The sequence below is a fragment of the Aegilops tauschii genome, chromosome 1 (genome assembly GCF_002575655.3).
Source record: "Aegilops tauschii subsp. strangulata cultivar AL8/78 chromosome 1, Aet v6.0, whole genome shotgun sequence".
In the NCBI taxonomy this organism is placed as follows: Eukaryota; Viridiplantae; Streptophyta; class Magnoliopsida; order Poales; family Poaceae; genus Aegilops; species Aegilops tauschii.
This window is the reverse complement of record NC_053035.3, coordinates 395,082,217-395,103,567: the sequence shown is the minus strand read 5'-3', so window position 1 is coordinate 395,103,567 and position 21,351 is coordinate 395,082,217. Positions and strand designations below refer to the sequence as shown.

Genomic DNA, 21,351 nt, shown 5'->3' with positions numbered 1-21,351 from the left:
TTAGTCACCCTCTCTCTGCGGCGGCGCATAGGTTTCACTCTAGGTCGAGAGATCGGAAGGGACGGGTGCGGTGCGGGTCAACATCGATTTTGTTGATGCATACATGGCCTCATCAGCACCGTCAGTCCGGGATCAAAGAGAGGCCTCTAAATTTGTTTCTGGAGTAGTGGCCCATGCGGGAAGAGGTGCATCGGACGGCCAAAAATGACTCGAAGGCGCGATCTGACGACCCAAATTGTTGATGGCATGAGAGGCTTCCTAGCATGCTTAGTATTAGTGTTTCTAAATAAGGTTCTTTCCACCTAGCCTTGTCTCGATGGTTTTTGAAGATGGAATAAGGTTCTTCACGTATTTTACTCATCTATTGACTCACTATTAGTCGTAGGCTCATAGTCTATGTGTTTAAAAAAAAATCATAGCATATGTTTAAATTTGAGAAACATGGTTGGATGATCGGCCGAATGTTGGTGGAACATTTGCAGGTGAAAGCGTTGGAGATGCCGTAAGAACGGTCCGCATGGAGGCCACGTGACTGTATTCTAGGTTTGTGATTCGAGTATTCGCATATGACTACAGGACAAGAAAGCATGTTGGATGGTCCATCGAGTGGGTGTCGCATCAGCAGATCCAGTGAATGGGCATGAACATGGAAGAAGCAGGTGTCGCATCAGCAGATCCAGTGAATGGGCATGAACATGGAAGAAGCAGGAGGCGCCGCTGGCACCGTCCGGACCGTGTCCCGGCGACTGGTCCGGCCGTCGATCGGCGACGCGCCGCCGCCGGAGGACATCCACCTCACGCCGTGGGACCTCCGCTTGATCAGCGTCGACTACATCCAGAAGGGCCTCCTCCTGCCCGCGCCTCCCGCCGGCGGCGACCGCCTCGTCAGCACCCTCGCGTCGTCCCTGGCGCGCGCCCTGCGCAGGTACTACCACTTGGCCGGCCGTCTCGCCGTTGAGGAGCGGGGCGACGGGACCGTCAACGTCAGGCTGCGCTGCACTGGGGAGGGCGCCGAGCTCGTCCACGCGACGGCGCACGGCGTCGCCGTCGCGGACATCGCCGGCTCGGTGTACACCCCGTCATCGGTGGTCTGGGCCTTGTTCCCGTTGAACGGGGTGCTTGGCGCGGACGCGGCCGTCGATTCGCTCCCCGTGCTGTCGGCGCAGGTCACCGAGCTCGCCGACGGCGTGTTCGTCGGCGTGTCGTTGAACCACTCCGTCGGCGACGGCTTCGTCTTCTGGGAGCTCTTCAACACCTGGTCGGAGATCAACCGTGGGGGAGGAGGAGCCATCAGGGATCTAAGCGAGATCTCCGCACGGGTGCACCGGAGGTGGTTCACTGATGCCAGCCCCGTGCCGATCCCCCTGCCTTTCAGCAAGCTGCAGCACGTCGTCCGGCGGTTCGATCCCCCGATTATGCAAGAGTGTTTCTTCACCTTCTCCGCCGCGAGCGTCAAGGAGCTCAAGGCGAGGGCGAACGACGAGATGGCCGGCACGGCCACCGCCACCATCTCCTCCCTCCAGGCCCTGCTCGCGCACCTATGGCGGGCGGTGTCCCGAGCACGGCGCCTCCCGCCGGGGCAGGAGACGTCCTACACCCTGGCCGTCGGATGCAGAGGGCGCGTGAGCGGCATACCGCCGGGATACATGGGCAACGCGCTAGTGCCCGCGAAGGCGAGCGGCACCGTCGGCGAGGTACTGGGCAAGGGGCTGGGCTGGACGGCATGGCAGCTGAACCGCGCCGTCGCGTCGTTCGACGAGGAGGCCATGAGGGAGTGGCTGGAGAGCTGGACCAGGGAGCCGCAGTTCCGGTACTTTGGGAGCCTTATGTCCGGAGGCGCGGCGCTGATCACCGGGAGCTCGCCGTGGTTCGACGTGTTTGGGAACGACTTTGGGTGGGGGAAGCCGGCCGCCGTGCGTAGCGGCCGCGAGGGCAAGATGGACGGGAAGGCGACGGTGTACCAGGGGCCGGAGCGGGGAGGGAGCATGTCGCTGGAGGTCTGCATCTCGCCGGACGCGATGGAGAGGCTCGTCGCCGACGAGGAGTTCATGGACGCCGTCAGACATGGGTGAGCAAATTCATTGGACATTTCTTTACCAATGCATCATCGATCATCTGCTGTCTCATCGTTCGACAATCTCGCTCTAATCATGGCAAATTTGCACTGATCCAGACAGAAGCAAGTGCTTCGCAGTGAGGTTATTGTGAGAATACAAGAGCTGTTATTAGTTTGAGCTTTCTTTCTTCTTTATGGATCATTGCAATGACCTATACATGCATGTTGTCTCAAGAAGCGAATGTTGTGCTCGTAGCTCAACTTCAGTAATGTGTTAGGGCATCTCCAAAGCCAACCCTCGAATCGCCCACATATGTCTGGACGGTGTGGTCCGAACATAGTTTGACATCTAACGCGGCACGTCGTCGGTCCGTAGAGCTGTCCGGTCGTCCGTTTCCAGCAAATCGGAACCAAATAAAGTGAGATTTTGTGAGAGTCGGGACATCCGCATGACGAATTAAAATCCATCATGCATCCTCTCTCTGTCCAGATTATGAAAAGTCGGTGCTAATTTTTTGCTCTCTAGCGGAAGGTTGCTACTCCCTTCGTCCCATTATGAGGCAGTATGGGACAGAGGGAGTAGCATTTAGGGGAAGCGCTATTGTTTCACTTTTCTCCCTTCAGGTGCTACACTTCTTTTTTCTTTTTAAGTGCTCACAATAGCGGAAGGCCATTAGCCGACGACGGAAGGCATTAATTTTTGGACGCCGATAAGTGCCACACGTGTGGGTGTTAGGGAGTCTGCCCACACATTTTGTGTGGTGTATAAGAGGAACAGCCCACACACCTACGTGTGGGCAAAACAAGTAATGCCCACACACCTCTTTTTTCCCACTAGATCCCTCTCACACGCGTGTGTGTGGGCGAAATAGATAACGCCCACACGCCCCGTACGTCAGGCCTCGTACCTCGTGGTCCCGCACGCCCTGCGTGACAGTCACCGCGCGTCCCGCAGTTGCCATGGTCCAGACCCTCGTCCATGTTCGTTTAACTGTAGTTGCCATGTCGCTGAACTTCAGTTGCCATGTCGGACAACTACAGTTGCCATGGTTGCTCAACTGCAGTTGCCATGTATGGTCTGGTCTACTGCAGTTGACATGATTTCAAAATTTTAGGAGTTGTCACCCACTAACACTAGGCAGTTGCCATGTAGCATTACAAAAAAATATGTTCGGGTAAAAGAGAGAGTTGCTATGTGCTCACAAGCACGCTAGGGCAGTTGCCATGTAAAGAGAAAGAGTTGCCATCTGCTTACGTGCACGCTAGGCAGTTGTCATGTACCATGCAAAAACACATGGCAACTCGGATGAAAGAGAGTTGCCATCTGCTTAGAAGCAAAGCTAGGGCTGTTGCCATGTACCCTGCAGAAACACATGGCAACTGCCAGCTTTGGGTGTGGGCGAGGAGACGGGCGTGTGGGCGAAGTGATAAACACCCACACACCAGCCCCCTCTGCGTGCGTGAAAACTGGTGTGTGGGCGAATTGCTAAACGCCCACACACCAGCCCCCCGTGAGGTGAAAAAGGACGTGTGGGCAACCGGATGAATGCACACACACCAGCTTAGTCCTACGTGGCACTAAAAACTGCTAGAACGCACCAAGATTCGTGCAGAATTGGTTGGATGAGGATCCATGTATGTGGGCGAGTTGACAGACGCCCACACGTGTGGGCGTTAGTGTTTTCGTAATTTTTTCAGGTCACAATGGCGGAAAGCACTATTGCACTAGTAGTTTGAACGATGATTTTTTTGTCCAAATTTATTTTTAAATGGGTGCAGGCATGATTGAATGGCCAGCTCCCATATCAATGTTCAGACACCGGTCTGAACCGGTCTACGGACAGATACGGTGTCTGATTTGAGAGTCAGCATTGGAGATGCCCTTAGGACCTAGGAATGCATTGTGTACAAGTGAGTAGGAAGCTAATTTTACAAGAATTTGCTGATCAAATGAGCACTTGGCTAATATCTATTCTGCCACGGTGTTTGGGGTATTGTTTCGACTTGGCTATTAATCCATCGTGGGATGGCGCGCACCTTTTTCTCCTTGAGGATTGGTGGAACGTGAAAATTGTTGATCGGATGAGATGTTGTTGCTACTTGCTCGCAAACTGTTCGGCCAAGTGATTACCCATGTGCTCATGGAACGTTTGAAAGAAGGACGCGTCTAGGGAGCAGCCGGGTGCTCCCTAGCGTTTCCTGGCAGCCCTCCAAATATAGTAAGTTTCTGTCCTCCTTTCCAGGATATGAAAGCACCTGGTCCCGCCTCCCGATTCCCGCAACCAACCATCGAGCGGGCAAATCACCTGGTCCTCCCCTTCACCCGATCCCTCCCCCACCCCTGCGCGTCTTCTTTTCTCCTCACCTAACCCCCAACCCCATCTTCTTCTCTCCCAAGCCAAAAAGGACAGCACGCCCCTTCCCCTCACCACTTCCAGATCCAGAAAACCTTCACAACCCTCCAATGGCGGCTCCATTAGTGTTTCTTCTCTAGGCAAATCAAGGTGCCTCGTTCCTGATTGCCTTGCAAAAGGCAAAAAAAGCAAAGGAAAAAGGTCAGATTTAGCTCACTTCCAGATCCCTCCTCTTTCCCCATGATTTGTACAAGGCTGCAGTTATGCAAAAAATTGTGTAAAAAAGATGTGATGTTAAGCATGTTTAGTCTGATGTTTAGGCAAGTTTCGGCCCCCTGATTTGGGCAAATTTAGTAGTGTTGTGCACCCTAAGTGATAGTTCTTGCCAATTTTCAAATTCTGTTTGCAAATCTGTTGCATATGAACACATTTGTAATATGTAGGCAAGTGCTGATAGTAATGCTGGGGACAAAATATAATGCCTTAAGCAAGAAAAACGACTGAGCAAAAATAGTACTTATAAGAGGATGAAAAACAGTGCTATCATGATCATGATTCTATTTCCAATGTGTTCCAGTTCTGTTAATTGCTTATGAAAATGTTATTGGCAAATTAGACATTCTGTTTGAGCAAAAACAGTGCTATAATGAGGCAACTAAGTATAGGTATGCACACAACTTTGGAAACTATCATGATCATGATCTATTTCCCATGTGTTCCAGTTCTGTTAATTGCTTATGAAAATGTTATTGGCAAATTAGACATTCTGTTTGAGCAAAAACAGTGCTATAATGAGGCAACTAAGTATAGGTATGCACACAACTTTGGAAACTTATGACATGGCAAAACATGAACACTTTTGAAACTTATAAGACAATTATAAGACGATGAACACTGACATCACTATGGAAAAAAGGCAAAAAATAAGGCTTTTCCCCTAGCAGATCTTTTGGGTGCATGTGGACCAAAAACAAATGGCTGATTGGAGCAACTTGCATTATAGGATTAAGCAAAAAGCGTAATGATGTCCAGGCAACTCTTGAAGAAGCTAGAAAAATATTCATCTTGGTCATTTGTTTCCATTATTCCTTGGTTCAATAGTGAAAAAACACGAGAAGAATAAATGTAAAATTGCAGCTAAAAAACAAGAGACAGTTGCGTAGTACAATTTACCTTTGTTATAGCATATCCTTCACCATGATCCAAGAAAAGTTGGAAAGTTGCCAAGATACAGTTGCAAATTAATTAGTATTTCATCCTGCAAAAGAAGGGAAAAAACAAAGAAAAGCCATATACCAACAACTATCTCAGCTGCGAAACGTTACTTCAAAACATACTGAGCATATCCAAAACACACAAGCTTGCTGCTATAAGATGAAACCTAAAACTGTCAACTTAAGTTTTTTCTAACACAAAAACATAGGTACTGGAAAAAAAATAGTCTGAATATAAAAGAGCGGTCATGCCCATAACTGCTAACTTAAGTTTTTACTAACACAAAGCATGCTCTATTCTCACTGATTTGGGACTGAATTCTATTCTGAAGACACTTCAAAGTAGCACTTCTATGGCAGGAGGCTTGCTTCCCCAAAATCAATGTTGCCTGCGTTTAAGAAAAACAAATAAGAAAATATATGATGATACACAAAAAACAAGCCTATGTTATATGTACAACATGATTCATTAGTACAAAAAAATCATGCATTTCCTAAATAATATATTGCCTGACATATATAGTTTAACTTGCCTGGTTATATGGTTTGGATTGCTTGATAGTGCACTTTGAATTGCATGGTCATGTTCAATTGCATCCTTAAAAAACACAAATGAATGCTATCTTGTGAATCTGGTGTGCTTGCGTTGCTGTGTTGTTTGCTTGCCTGAGTTTAGTGTGGTACTAGCTTGCCTCAACAACGTAAATTGCTTTAATTTTTCTGGTTGAAAAAATGCACAGGTTGAACATGATTGAGCTATTTTTGGTGTGCTTGGGTAGCTGTGCTATTGGCTTGCCTGTATTTACTGTGCTACTTGCTTGCATCCCTCTGCTGACTTGCTTTACTTTTTCCGATGTTGAAAAAAATAAACAGGTTGACAATGATTGACCTGAATGAGGAACCAGCTGAAAATAATGGTGATCCATTGTACTGTACACAACATGCTGCTGGAAATGCAGAATTTGTGGCGGAATCACCTAATCCCCCTATCATGCAAAGAGTCAATGTTGCTGCTACAGAAGCAATGGAGACAGATGGGCAGTCAAGTCGTGGGGGACAGGCTCCGGGCAGTACACAAGTACCTACAGCTGTAGCAGTTGGGAGTGATGCTCATACCCTTGATGGCACAGGTGCTGCAGGTGATACTGGTGGCACTGTTGGTAATGGTTTGGGTGCTGAAAATGATGATGAAGCTTGGTCACAGCCCCAAATCAAAATGAATAGTTCAAGGAATGATGTGAAAACCGGGGAGTTGATAAAACAACAGTTTGTTTGCAACAAGTTTCAAAAGCCTGATGTTGATGACGGAGGGGCAGAAAAGATTCCCGTGCTAGATGACATTGTTGAGCAAGCAAAAGATGATAATGAAGATGAGGCTATTGTCTTTCTTGATGATGATAGTAAAGGCAAAAAGAGGAGCAAGAAACGAAAAAGAGATAAAATTGTGCAAACTGGTTGCAAAGCTAAGATGATTGTGAAGGTAATAGATGGCAGATGGGAGGTGATCTACTTTGTTGGCGAGCACAACCATCCGTTGGTTGACAAGCCATGTTTGACTAAGTATTTGCGATCACACCAAGGGATCCCGCCAGAAGAAAGGGCCTTCCTTACTCATCTTCATAACTTCAATTTAACTACAGGTTTTGAACCACACCCCCCTTCCCCCTATCTTCTAACTTTAAGAACCTGGACATTCCTACTGGTTGTGTGTTTCTTAGCCCATCAACAAGTGCCTGATTTTGCTTGAAACATGTCACTGATTTGCTTCAAACATATGCCTTAGTTGCTTGATAGTGCCATTAAATTGCTTACAACAGTACAAAAAAAGATAAAATGCCTGATTTGTTTGTGGATGCTGGACTTGCCTAATGTTTACCTGTTTGTTGCTCAATGCAAAGTTCCTACTTGCCTAGTTTTTTTATAAAACAAATTTGGTGTTGAATCTAAACTTGCCTATGATTAGTCTCTTTGAAGCTAAAATGTACAATAGTACTTGTTTCTGGATGGGGTCAACTTGCCTATGATTGAATTTTTTATTGCTCACTAATGCATAGTTACCCCCTGGTTTGTTTTGTGTATTTTGCTCATGTGTTTCCTGAGGCGTATTGTTGTAGTTGCTTGTATAACTTCATGAATTGCCTGAGCTTTGCATTTGAGTTGCCTTGCTGAAAACAGAAAAGAAACTATTTTTGGCACTGTTTTTGTGTAGAAAAAAGGATTGACCACCATTGTGACTTCATGTCAGCAGGTCGTATGATGCACATCATGTCAGATTTCTATGGGTCAGAACTCATTGTACCTTATGGCACTAAGCACATTACAAACCTCAAGACGCTCTTGAACAAGGATGATACAAAAGAAGGGGATATGATAGAGACAGTTGCTTACTTTAAAGATCAGCAGAGAGAGGATCCAGATTTTTTTTACAAGATAAAATATGATGAGGAAGACAGGGTTGAGAATATTTTCTGGGTCGATGGTGCAGCAAGGAAGGCGTACGTGGAATCTTATCATGATTGTATTTCCTTTGACACAACGTATATGACTAACATGTACAACATGCCCTTTGCACCATTCATTGGGATTAACAAGCATGGGCAGTCATTCATGTTGGGTTGTGGCTTTGTTAGGCAAGAGTTGGCGTCAAGCTTTGATTGGCTATTCCAGACCTTCCTTGAGGCAATGCATAATGTAGCACCCACCAACATCATAACCGACCAAGACATCGCAATGGCATAGTCAATTAAAAAGATCTTTCCTACAAGTGTGCACCGCTGTTGCCGCTGGCATATTATGAAAAAAGCACAAGAAAAGCTTGGAGCATTGCTGGGGCGAAACCCTGGCTTCTCCAAAGATTTCAACAACTATGTTGACTTCAGCTTGACGCCGAAAGAATTTGAGGCAGGGTGGTGTGAGCTGATGATGAAGTATGAGGCTATGCCTGACTCCCACTTCGAGAATCTATACAAGTACAGAGAGACATGGGTACCTTGCTACTTCAAGCACCAATTCTTCCCTTTCTTGCAGTCAACTCAACACTGCGAGGGGTTCAACGCTGCCCTTAAGTGATATGTGAACCCACACAAGTCCATTTTGAACTTTGTGAAGCAATATCAGAAAATCCAAACACACATACTAGTCCGGGAGGGTTCAAAAGACTACATGACAGGACATTTACAGACTGAAATGTGGTCATCTTACCCAATAGAGAAGCAGGCGTACGGATCGTATACTAGGGACTTGTACGAGAAGTTTCGTGATGAGTTTCAGTTGACTACAAGGTACAATGTGCGACCGCATGGTGAAAACTTGTATGAGGTTTACCCAAATCAAGAGTGGGTTGCCAAATATGGTTCTAGGGGCTATTTTGTCATGGTGGAAGCTAATGTTGGAGACTACGTATGTGACTACTGCAAGATTGAGAGGGACGGCATGCTTTGCTGCCATATCTTGAAAGTTTTCAACCAACTTGGTGTTGATGAAATCCAGCGCAGTACATACTTAGAAGATGGACACCTATGGCAATTCCCAACGCACCCCCTGTTGTCGAAGAGCAACCTGATGAGATGCCACCACAGTCGAAGAAGGAACTCAGGCATGCAAATTTGATGATGGATTTTGGTAGTCTTGCCCGGGTTGCTAGTGCGTCAGATGCTGCGACGGATATTGTAAAGAAACATATGCGTGGTGTGCGTCATGAAATCAAAAATCTCAACATGTCAAAGAAGAAGAAACCGGCAGCACCAACAAGTGGGCCCTCTGGTGGTCCTCCACCATCAGCTGATGGTTCTGCACCACCACCGAGTAACTCTCAGGCAACTGGTGGCCCTGCGGTGCGTCCTGAAGGGCCTGCAAAAGCCCCTTCTGGACCTAGGCAGCAGCGACCTACTTCTGCGCCACCACCGAGTAACACTCAGGCAACTAGTGGCCCTGCGATGCGTCCTGACGAACCTGCACAAACCTCTTCTGGACCTAGGCAGCAGTGACCTACTTCTGCACCGTGGAGAAAAAACGCACCAACACTAGCTGGCAACTCTATGAGTGAGGATGGACACCAACAAACAGCGTTGAGGGCTGCAGCGATGCACGGGGGGGCTGTACCACTACCCAGGGGCCCTCCCGCACAAAGCTGCTGGCCTGTACAGCAACTGTCAGGATATGTGCCACTGAACAGTGGAGCAGCACCGCACCTTTCAAGGGGCTCAACAATGACAAGGCCTGTGCAAGCGCTAAGAGGAGCCGCACCACAACTTTTGATGGATACAGGACTAGCAAGAGGACCTGCGCGACCTCCTATGGGTCCTAGACCAGCAATTTGGCCTGCACCACAAACTATGGGGGCTATACAACCACCGCGGGGCCCTAACGCAGCAAACACAACCTATGTGGCTAGTCCTAGACTGGCACCATCGCCTGCATCATCGGCAATAGTGGATGGCAGGTATGGACAGCATCCAGGTTCTTCAACTACACAAGAAGAAAATGTCAATGCAATTTCATCTCCTATTGTGCAAGCTCCTGGTGGACATGCGCACCAGCCACTCAGTATGGCATCTCTACATGCAGCTGTTGCGGCCACACAAGGTACTACGATGGTTGAACCACAGTTTGGAAGACCTGCTACCACACTTGGCCCTGCAATTCCTAGAGACCCTCCAAAATCAACAACAAAAGGGAGGGCAAAGTCAAAAAGAATTCAATCAGCACTTGAGCTGCATCCGAAGAGAAAGAACAAGTGCAGCTATTGTGGTTCTGTTAACCACAATGGTGCAAGCTGCCCGACCAGATTGGTGTAATGGTCACACAGTGACCAGATGGCTGAAAAGATGTGTTGAATGGCATTGACAAATTAAACTATTTGTGGGTCTATATGTTTGAACATCCTAAACTATTATTTCTAGTTTACGGTTTCTTGTGGGTGACTTGCCTCACACTGGAGTTTGAGTTGCCTGGTTATAAGTTTTAAGTTGCCTGTTGTGTGCTTTGAATTGCCCGCAGACACCCTTGCCCTCCCCATAATGGTCGAAAACTTACATACATAAGATTCTGCAATGCTAAAAATGCAACAATTCCCTGGTTATGTAATGATCATACTATTTGTCTTTTATGGATTCTTCTGATTAACTTGCCTCACATTAAAGCTTAAATTGCCTGTTTATGCAATTGAGTTGCCTGGTCCAAGTTCTTATACAGGCAACTCCCCCCGGCAGTCCAAAGTTCACAAAGAGCAAGAAAAAAACACATGCATTTACATGGATGTAGTGCGCGTGAGGGGAGAAAAAAACTGACCTATGCTAACTTGAGTATGGTTTTCCATGGAGCCTTGTTGTTGGCGTTGTCAACCCACGTGTTAGTCAATTGTTTCCTGATGCTTGGAATATCCTCAGCTGTGAAATTTGGAACAGCCCTTGCCTCCCAACCGTTTGCTAGCGTAAGAGCAAAAACACCACAGTCGAACCTAAACAAAATTTGAAAAAAGAACTTTTCTAGTTACTTGTAAAAAACTAAACAAAAGCATAGTTTTATGTGAAAAAAGTGGATGCTTACTCGGTTTTTTGTTTTCGAACGTCGGTATTGGTAAGCCCAAAGTCATCCAACAAGATGTGGGAACTGACGTAATGCTCTTCCCATAGAGACCGAAAACTTGCAACCATTTTCCTTGCGCAAACATCTAGAGCCTTGTTTTTGAGCGTCCTCCAAGAATCAAGAGCTTCAAAACGTCGATCCCTTATGTTCACGTTAAAAATCCAGTAATGATTGCCTGTTTTAGGCTTTGTCTTGTCAATGTTCTCTAAAACTGGGAACATAATCTGTTAGAAAAAACAAATGGGGTTAGTATAAAATAAATAAAACAATACTAGAAGCTGGATGTAAGCAACTTTTTCTGTGTGCTCTCACAAATTAAGACATGGACTGGAGAAGCAAAGATGCACATGCAAGTTTTGTACTTATGTGAGTAATTTGCCAAAAACAGAAGATGCATAGGCAAGTTATGTACTTATGTAAGCAACCTGCCAAAAATGCACAGGCAAGTTGTGCAATTATGTAAGCAACTTGCCACAGAAAGCAATTCCTGAGTGTGGTCAACTCCCCCCCCTAAGAATATTTACATTTGTGTGAGCAAAGGTTTTAGCATAAAAAGTGATATATAAAAAATGCATTGGTAAAAAGTAAAGAAACCATTAACTTACCATGTATTTACGGTCCAAGCGATTCGACTTCTTGAACCGGGAAATGAGCTCCTTGCCGTTCAATTCCATGTTTTGCATCTAAACCTGGTGTAAAAAGAATACGGACATGACCATGACCTTTTATGAAAAAAGAAAATGAAAGAAACGCAAAACTACACTATTAGCTGCTTCACGTTTTCTTACTGAGAACCGATAGGCATCACGAGCTTCTTTGAGTCTAGTGGCAAGTTCATCATTATAGTCTCTATACCAACTTCCATTACATGGCTCAAGACAAAACCTTCATTCTTCATTGAGTTTGCGAGCTCCCTGACAGTGACAAAGTATTTGCCATATTCAATTACCCTTGGGTTGCATGAAAAAAAAAGAGGCATTCAGCTCACAAAATCCTTCCATAATTTGCCTACCACCATTCAACTCAGGGAAAACACATGGGGGGCAAGGTCATATGAAGGAGAAACTATTTCAAAATAAGAATTTCACACTAAGCCAAGTTGCCTGATTCTATAAATGGATTGCTTGTAAAAACAGTTTGAATTGCCCGGATAACATGATAGACCTTGCCTGGGGAAAAGTGCATTGTGCAAAGGCTGACAAAAAGAAATGCAATGATATACTGTCATACTTGGTATCCACATCTGGTGATTTTTCTTCATTAATTCTTCCATGCAAAATAACTGATGCATACAATCTATTTGCTTCGGGTTTGGACATGTAGACTTTCTTCTCATTATAGTCAATGAATGGTGACCTCTTGCAAGGAGGTGGCTTGATAATCCTTCTCTCGAATTGATGTGGATGCATCTCTCCTGAGCTACTACTGCTGTAAACCTTGCTGCCTGACCCCACTTCTCCTTGGTTGGAACTTTTTTCACGTGTTTGGTACGCATTTCCTTCTGCTTGCACACACGGTTCATCTATGCCTTCAACGTCCAACAGATAATCGTCATCGATTATATCGATGATTGGCTGGGCATGTACTGGAAGTTCCCTGAACTCATGCTCTGCAAATGTGCTTGACCCAACATGTTGATGTGCTCTGTTGTCTGCAGATCCTGTGGGCAAATCATCTATGCCTAGATCGAAACTTGGTGCTGGGCAGTACTCTCTGAAAAAATCATTTGATCTTTTGGTGTCCCTTTGCTCAAAATGTTGTTTATCTTTATTCGCTGAGGTGTGATTTGTGGAGTTAGATTGGGGATTCTTGCTGTTTGGATCAACACACCTTGCAAAAAGCTCACTCACATCTAGAACATTGATTTCTAGTGCATTGGTTGTCTTCCCACTAACACGCAGGAATCCATGGTACCGCTCCTCCACATCAGAGAAATGGGAAGTGTTCCCCTGGCCAGTTGCTTCTACTACTTCTGGAACACTTGTGGCCTCAGGTTGGGCAAGCACAGTTGAGCAGACAAGCAATTTCCCTAGGGCTCTTAGCAACTTTTGTTCTGGACATTTTCCCATGGTTACAGCTTCAGGCAGGTCTTGTATCCTTTTGATCTCCGTACATGACACCGGAGGGATGTTCTCTTTATCCTTTTTGTGTCCTGCATGATTTAATATTGCAGCCTCAGGTGATGCCTTGAAGTCTTGCACCTTGGCCCTCTGGATACCATTGGCTGACTGCATCACATTTCCTCGAGACAGGAAAGGCACTTGACCATTTAAGTCACCTAGTGGTTGTGTTCCACTATGGTTTCCTGTGCTTACTAGCACTGTGGGTCCCTTCTTGAGTTGAACTGGCCTTACTTTTATGGGGTCAAGTGTTCCCTCTGCAGAACTTGCCTGAAAAACAGCTGGTCTTGCTTCCTGCTTAGACTGAGTTGCCAGAATATGTGATCCACTTGCTTGACATTGGGAATGAAAATTACCCGACTGCTTTGGATCTGCTCCTGTAGGTACTGCCTCATCTCCAACTTTGCTGCACGGGGGTACTGCTGAGCTTGATGGTGTACTCTTTACCACCTGTGTTTTGGCATTCCCATGAATTGCCTCTTTTGTTTCAGAATTTGCCTGTTGTTGCTGCTGACAAGGACCAGAGTTTTTCATGGTTGACTGCCTTGACTTTCCCCCTTGGCCATAACCGGGATTTTCGGCACGATATGCTTGCGGATGCATTGCTGTTTCATTCATCACAGATGGCTCTAATACAAAACTGACAGTTTTCTTCATCTTCTTTGATGGCGGGAGTGGTGGTAGTTGGTTTCGACAAGCAATATTTTGTTCTGTAGCTTCATTTAGAGCGCCAAATTCTCTCATTATTTCTGGCGAATCGCCTTTGGGCATATTTCCTTGGGGTTGACTGTGAAGACCATATCCAAGTCTTCCCCCCTCAACAACTCTTCGAACATCCTCCTCGCTTCGGTTGCCATGGATATGTCTTCAATATCCAACATTTCTTTCACATCAAAAACAGGGAAGCGTGGTTTTGGGGAAACAACAGTTTTGAATTCTGTCATCACAAGGTCTCTGATAGAGATCCTATCTAGCTCATCCAATCCTTTTGCCTTTCTGTCCCTCTTCTTTTCAATCAGAAATTGCAGCGTGCATTGTTCATCATCATCGCTACTTGGGTTTTCAGCTGCGGGATCCTCATCCCGACCAGAGCCACCATTGCTGCCTGAACCACCGTTGCCACCTCCGCTATCATCTTCATCCTGCTTCCCCTGCCCATCATCTTCCTTGTCTTTGTCATTCCCATCGCCTTCTTCATCGTCATCGTCCTCCTTTCCTTCATCATCTTCTTTTTCGTCATCCTCTTCTTCTTCATCATCTTCATTGTCCTCATTCCCCTCAGTTTCGTCTTCCCTCCCCATGTCAGCACTTGCCCCCTCGTGGTGATCAACCGTTTGTCATGCTCCCTGGCTACTTGATTTCCCCTGAACTCCACTTGATCCATCATGACCATCATCGCTGTCTGAACTGCCATCGTTGCCGCTTTCATCACTACCTTTATCCCTGCCATCTCCCTCACTTTCACTATCCGCTGCCTCACTGTCGTCGCTGTCGGAATTAAACGACTCCTCCTCACTTGCTAAGCTGTCTCTTCCGGCTGGTACCCGCTTGCCCCTTCTGTTAGACTGCTGCCTGCTTGTCTCCGCAGTAGTAGGATCTGCCTCCTTTGTCCCCCATTCATCATCATCTATCTTCCCAACCCCAGTCATGAGCTTCCCCACTGCATGTGAAATTACGAAACACATTTCGTGCACCAACCCTGTGAGCTTATTTTGCTTCTGTAAAACATAAAAGTGGATGGTAGAGAACATGATAAGTACATATCTTCTATTGGAGATTCTGAAAAAAATGGTTGAATGTACAAATGGCGATAAAAAGGGGAATAACAGTGAGAGGGAAAAACAAGTGCTAGATAACTTACTGTTTTGTCATACGACTCGGGCAATCTTGCGGCAACAAATTTGGTGATGTGGTCCATACTGCCAAACAAGCTATCACCCGCACACTGGGAAAATACCGTCTTGAGCTGGTGGTTTATAGCCAAAGAAGATTAAAAAACTATGAGTGACAACAATTTTGGCACTCCCATACCAAAAAGAACTAAGAAAATGAAGAAAAATAGTACTACTAATTGTCTAAAAATTCCTGCAACCATTATGCCACTTCCCTGTTACCTACTATTAGTGGATACTGTAATCAGCAAAAATGAAGAACTACTATGCAAGTTGCTAGTTTTCAGAACATAAGTTGCTTGTGTTGTTGTATAAACTTGCTACTTTTCGACATGTAAATTGCACACACAAAAAAAGAGCTAAAATATGTACTACAGCAGCTACTATTAAATACAACAACCCAACAAATCCTTCCCGTGAACATTATCCAACTGTGTGCATGGCAAACGAAAAAGGCTCAAAGAAGTCTGATAACTACTTGGACCTACTTGAAATATATGTATGGCACTTGCCCAAAAAGTTACATTACCTTGCTTGCTCTTTCAAAGTGAATTGCCTACTCTAAAATGGTAGTGTTGCCTAAAAACAATATGACAATAATATATATCCTAAAACAGAAAAATTGAGTTACCCGCAATTGGCCATATTCTCCTGGAGCCTTCCTGTCCTTCTTCATAACTCTGGAAATTAAATCTGAATTCCAAACTGAAACCCTTGGTACCAAGTTCGGGATTGGCTCATCAACATCCAGAGAGTCTAGGTACAACAGCTGCGTAAAGACAAGGAAAAAGAACAGAAAGTTTAAGTTAGCTAATGATTGCAAAAAAAGAAAAGATAAGTAAACAATGGATGCTTAAAAAAAACAGCTTGAAGCACTTACAACAAGGTGGAAAACACAACAACAAACAACCTTCTTGTTGGCACGCCCCGAAGTGAACGCAAGCTTTAATTGATCAACAACAAACTGGCATATATTGGTTTCCGTTATTCCATTGACATCCATGACCGCCGGGAAGCTCTTTGGGGAAATACTCAAACTAGTTGAAGGGGTAAGGAAGCATGAAAAAACAAGAGCTAGCCAAGCGCAGACAAAGTCATCATCATAAGATCCTCCCATGTCTATGATCATCTTGCACCATTCTGTGAGGGTTGGGGAGTTCTTGGATGTGATGTTGTAAATATTGTACATTGCCTTTGTGATTTCAGGCCGATTCTCGAAGCACACCTTCCAGCCCCTGTTGGGCAAACCCCATATCCTATGGACACTTGCGGCATCTACAGGAATCTTCCCCCTTTCTGGAATGACTATCTGCGAAATCTCCGGGTCGTAATGCTTCATTATCCACTGGCTAAGATCTCCGGGCATGCTACTCGCTGCAAGGTCCAGAATGCCACCAAATTCTTTTCCGATGATGACACCCTTTTGGTCAGGAACCAAGTCCTTGTTCAACTTGAAGAGCCTTGCAGGGGATGCCCTGTTCCTACGACCCTATTGTTGGAAATATGCCCTAGAGGCAATAATAAATGGTTATTATTATATTTCTTTGTTCATGGTAATTGTCTATTGTTCATGCTATAATTGTATTGTCCGGAAATCGTAATACATGTGTGAATGCATAGACCACAACGTGTCCCTAGTAAGCCTCTAGTTGACTAGCTCGTTGATCAACAGATAGTCATGGTTTCCTGACTATGGACATTGGATGTCATTGATAACGGGATCACATCATTGGGAGAATGATGTGATGGACAAGACCCAATCCTAAGCATAGCATAAAAGATCGTGTAGTTTCGTTTGCTAGAGCTTTTCCAATGTCAAGTATCTTTTCCTTAGACCATGAGATCGTGCAACTCCCGGATACCGTAGGAGTGCTTTGGGTGTGCCAAACGTCACAACGTAACTGGGTGACTATAAAGGTGCACTACGGGTATCTCCGAAAGTGTTTGTTGGGTTAGCACGGATCGAGACTGGGATTTGTCACTCCGTGTGACGGAGAGGTATCTCTGGGCCCACTCGGTAATGCATCATCATAATGAGCTCAATGTGACTAAGGCGTTAGTCATGGGATCATGCATTGTGGTACGAGTAAAGAGACTTGCCGGTAACGAGATTGAACAAGGTATTGGGATACCGACGATCGAATCTCGGGCAAGTAACATACCGATTGACAAAGGGAATTGCATACGGGATTGATTGAATCCTCGACACCGTGGTTCATCCGATGAGATCATCGTGGAACATGTGGGAGCCAACATGGGTATCTAGATCCCGCTGTTGGTTATTGCCCGGAGAGGCATCTCGGTCATGTCTGCATGTCTCCCGAACCCGTAGGGTCTACACACTTAAGGTTCGGTGATGCTAGGGTTGTAGAGATATGTGTATGCGGAAACCCAAAAGTTGTTCGGAGTCCCGGATGAGATCCCGGACGTCACGAGAGGTTCCGGAATGGTCCGGAGGTGAAGAATTATATATAGGAAGTCAAGTTTCGGCCACCGGGAAAGTTTCGGGGGTTACCGGTATTGTACCGGGACCACCGGAAGGGTCCCGGGGGTCCACCGGGTGGGGCCACCTATCCCGGAGGGCCCCGTGGGCTGAAGTGGGAAGGGAGCCAGCCCCTAGTGGGCTGGGCGCCCCCCCCCATGGGCCTTTCCCCCTGCGCCTAGGGTTGCAAACCCTAGGGTGGGGGGTTTCCCACTTGCCTTGGGGGGCAAGGAACCCCCCTGGCCGCCGCCCCTTGCCCTAGATGGGCTTTGGCCGCCGCCCCCCCTCCCAGGGGGCCTATATAAAGGGGGGAGGGAGGGCAGCAACCTACAGCCTTGGGCGCCTCCCTCCTCCCCTGCAACACCTCTCTCTCTCTCGCAGAAGCTCGGCGAAGCCCTGCCGGAGACCCGCTACATCCACCACCACGCCGTCGTGCTGCTGGATCTCCATCAACCTCTTCTTCCCCCTTGCTGGATCAAGAAGGAGGAGACGTCGCTGCACCGTACGTGTGTTGAACGCGGAGGTGCCGTCCGTTCGGCACTCGGTCATCGGTGATTTGGATCACGGCGAGTACGACTCCGTCATCCACGTTCATTGGAACGCTTCCGCTCGCGATCTACAAGGGTATGTAGATGCACTCCTTTCCCCTCGTTGCTAGTATACCCCATAGATGCATCTTGGTGAGCGTAGGAAAATTTTAAAATTATGCTACGATTCCCAACAGTGGTATCAGAGCCAGGCCTATGCGTAGTTACTATGCACGAGTAGAACACAAAGCAGTTGTGGGCGTTGAGTTTGCCAATTCTTCTTGCCGCTACTAGTCTTTTCTTGTTTCGGCGGCATTGTAGGATGAAGCGGCCCGGACCGACCTTACACATACGCTTACGTGAGACAGGGTCCACCGATTGACATGCACTAGTTGCATAAGGTGGCTAGCGGGTGTCTGTCTCTCCTACTTTAGTCGGAACGAATTCGATGAAAAGGGTCCTTATGAATGGTAAATAGAAATTGGCAAATCACGCTGTGGTCATACGTAGGTAAGAAAACGTTCTTGCTAGAAACCTACAAACCACGTAAAAACTTGCAACAACAATTAGAGGACGTCTAACTTGTTTTTGCAGCAAGTGCTATGTGATGTGATATGGCCAAAAGATGTGATGAATGATATATGTGATGTATGAGATTGATCATATTCTTGTAATAGGAATCACGACTTGCATGTCGATGAGTATGACAACCGGCAGGAGCCATAGGAGTTGTCTTTATTATTTTGTATGACCTGTGTGTCATTGAATAACGCCATGTAATTTACTTTACTTTGTTGCTAAATGCGTTAGCCATAGAAGTAGAAGTAATCGTTGGCATGACGACTTCATGAAGACACAATGATGGAGATCATGATGATGGAGATCATGGTGTCATGCCGGTGACGAAGATGATCATGGTGCCCCGAAGATGGAGATCAAAGGAGCATAATGATATTGGCCATATCATGTCACTATTTGATTGTATGTGATGTTTATCATGTTTTTGCATCTTATTTGCTTAGAACGACGGTAGTAAGTAAGATGATCCCTTATAATAATTTCAAGAAAGTGTTCACCCTAACTGTGCACCGTTGCGAAGGTTCGTTGTTTCGAAGCACCACGTGATGATCGGGTGTGATAGATTCTAACGTTCGAATACAACGGGTGTTGACGAGCCTAGCATGTACAGACATGGCCTTGGAACACACGCAATACACTTAGGTTGACTTGACGAGCCTAGCATGTACAGACATGGCCTCGGAACACGGAGGACCGAAAGGTCGAGCATGAGTCGTATAGAAGATACGATCAACATGGAGATGTTCACCGATCTTGACTAGTCCGTCTCACGTGATGATCGGACACGGCCTAGTTAAACTCGGATCATGTTTCACTTAGATGACGAGAGGGATGTCTATCTGAGTGGGAGTTCATTAAATAATTTGATTAGATGAACTTAATTATCATGAACTTAGTCTAAAATCTTTGCACTATGTATTGTAGATCAAATGGCCAACGTTGTCCTCAATTTCAACGCGTTCCTAGAGAAAACCAAGCTGAAAGATGATGGCAGCAACTATACGGACTGGGTCCGGAACCTGAGGCTCATCCTCATAGTAGCCAAGAAAGATTATGTCTTAGAAGCACCGCTAGGTGATGCACCAATCCCTGAGAACCAAGACGTTATGAACGCTTGGCAGCAGCGTGCTGATGATTACTCCCTCGTTCAGTGCGGCATGCTTTACAGCCTAGAACCGGGTCTCCAAAAGCGTTTTGAGAAACATGGAGCATACGAGATGTTCGAGGAGCTGAAATTGGTTTTCCAAGCTCATGCCCGGGTCGAGAGATATGATGTCTCCGACAAGTTCTTCAGCTGTAAAATGGAGGAGAATAGTTCTGTTAGTGAGCACATACTCAGAATGTCTGGGTTGCACAACCGCTTGACTCAGCTGGGAGTTAATCTCCCGGATGACGCGGTCATTGACAGAATCCTTCAGTCGCTTCCACCAAGCTTCAAGAGCTTTGTGATGAACTACAATATGCAGGGGATGGAAAAGACCATTCCTGAGGTATATTCAATGCTGAAATCAGCTGAGGTAGAGATCAGAAAAGAACAACAAGTGTTGATGGTGAATAAAACCACTAAGTTCAAGAAGGGCAAGGGAAAGAAGAACTTCAAGAAGGACGGCAAGGGAGTTGCCGCGCCCGGTAAACCAGTTACTGGGAAGAAGTCAAAGAATGGACCCAAACCCGAGACTGAGTGCTTTTATTGCAAGGGAAGTGGTCACTGGAAGCGGAACTGCCCCAAGTACTTAGCGGACAAGAAGAAGGCCGGCAACACCAAAGGTATATGTGATATACAAGTTATTGATGTGTACCTTACCAGTACTCGTAGTAGCTCCTGGGTATTTGATACCGGTGCGGTTGCTCATATTTGTAACTCAAAACAGGAACTACGGAATAAACGGAGACTGGCGAAGGACGAGGTGACGATGCGCGTCGGGAATGGTTCCAAGGTCGATGTGATCGCCGTCGGCATGCTACCTCTGCATCTACCCACGTGATTAGTTTTAAACCTCAATAATTGTTATTTAGTGCCAGCTTTGAGCATGAACATTGTATCTGGATCTCGTTTAATTCGAGATGGCTACTCATTTAAATCCAAGAATAATGGTTGTTCTATTTATTTGAGAGAAATGTTTTATGGTCATGCCCCGCTGGTCAATGGTTTATTTTTGATGAATCTCGAACGTGATGTTACACATGTTCATAGTGTGAATACCAAAAGATGTAAAGTTGATAACGATAGTCCCACATATCTGTGGCACTGCCGCCTTGGTCACATTGGTGTCAAGCGCATGAAGAAGCTCCATGCAGATGGACTTTTGGAGTCTCTTGATTACGAATCATTTGACACGTGCGAACCATGCCTCATGGGTAAGATGACCAAGACTCCGTTCTCCGGAACAATGGAGCGAGCAACCAACTTATTGGAAATCATACATACCGATGTGTGTGGTCCAATGAGTGTTGAGGCTCGCGGAGGATATTGTTATGTTCTCACTCTCACTGATGATTTAAGTAGATATGGGTATGTCTACCTAATGAAACACAAGTCTG

The 21,351-nt window shown here is 46.0% G+C and overlaps 2 protein-coding genes across 2 annotated transcripts; both read left to right on the top strand.

Annotated features, from left to right (window-relative positions):
- The first annotated feature begins 592 nt into the window (after positions 1 to 592).
- LOC109766040 (uncharacterized acetyltransferase At3g50280) lies at positions 593 to 2,293 on the top strand. Its single transcript, XM_020324809.4, has one exon. It carries the CDS (start codon positions 684 to 686, stop codon positions 2,070 to 2,072), a length of 1,389 nt encoding a protein of 462 aa, XP_020180398.1. The 5' UTR covers positions 593 to 683; the 3' UTR covers positions 2,073 to 2,293.
- Positions 2,294 to 6,422: 4,129 nt separating this feature from the next.
- LOC120968206 (protein FAR1-RELATED SEQUENCE 5-like) lies at positions 6,423 to 8,426 on the top strand. The gene is made up of 2 exons (XM_040394760.3): positions 6,423 to 7,264; positions 7,873 to 8,426. The coding sequence occupies exons 1-2, from the start codon at positions 6,478 to 6,480 to the stop codon at positions 8,361 to 8,363; spliced, it is 1,278 nt and encodes a 425-aa protein (XP_040250694.2). The 5' UTR covers positions 6,423 to 6,477; the 3' UTR covers positions 8,364 to 8,426.
- Positions 8,427 to 21,351: the final 12,925 nt, after the last annotated feature.

Excerpts from the sequence above, each read along its gene's own strand:
- LOC109766040 (XM_020324809.4), top strand. The coding sequence starts at position 684 with ATGGGCATGAACATGGAAGAAGCAGGAGGCGCCGCTGGCACCGTCCGG.
- LOC120968206 (XM_040394760.3), top strand. The coding sequence starts at position 6,478 with ATGTTGAAAAAAATAAACAGGTTGACAATGATTGACCTGAATGAGGAA. Across the intron at positions 7,265-7,872 it reads TAACTTCAATTTAACTACAG|GTCGTATGATGCACATCATG; the intron begins GTTTTGAACCAC and ends TCATGTCAGCAG.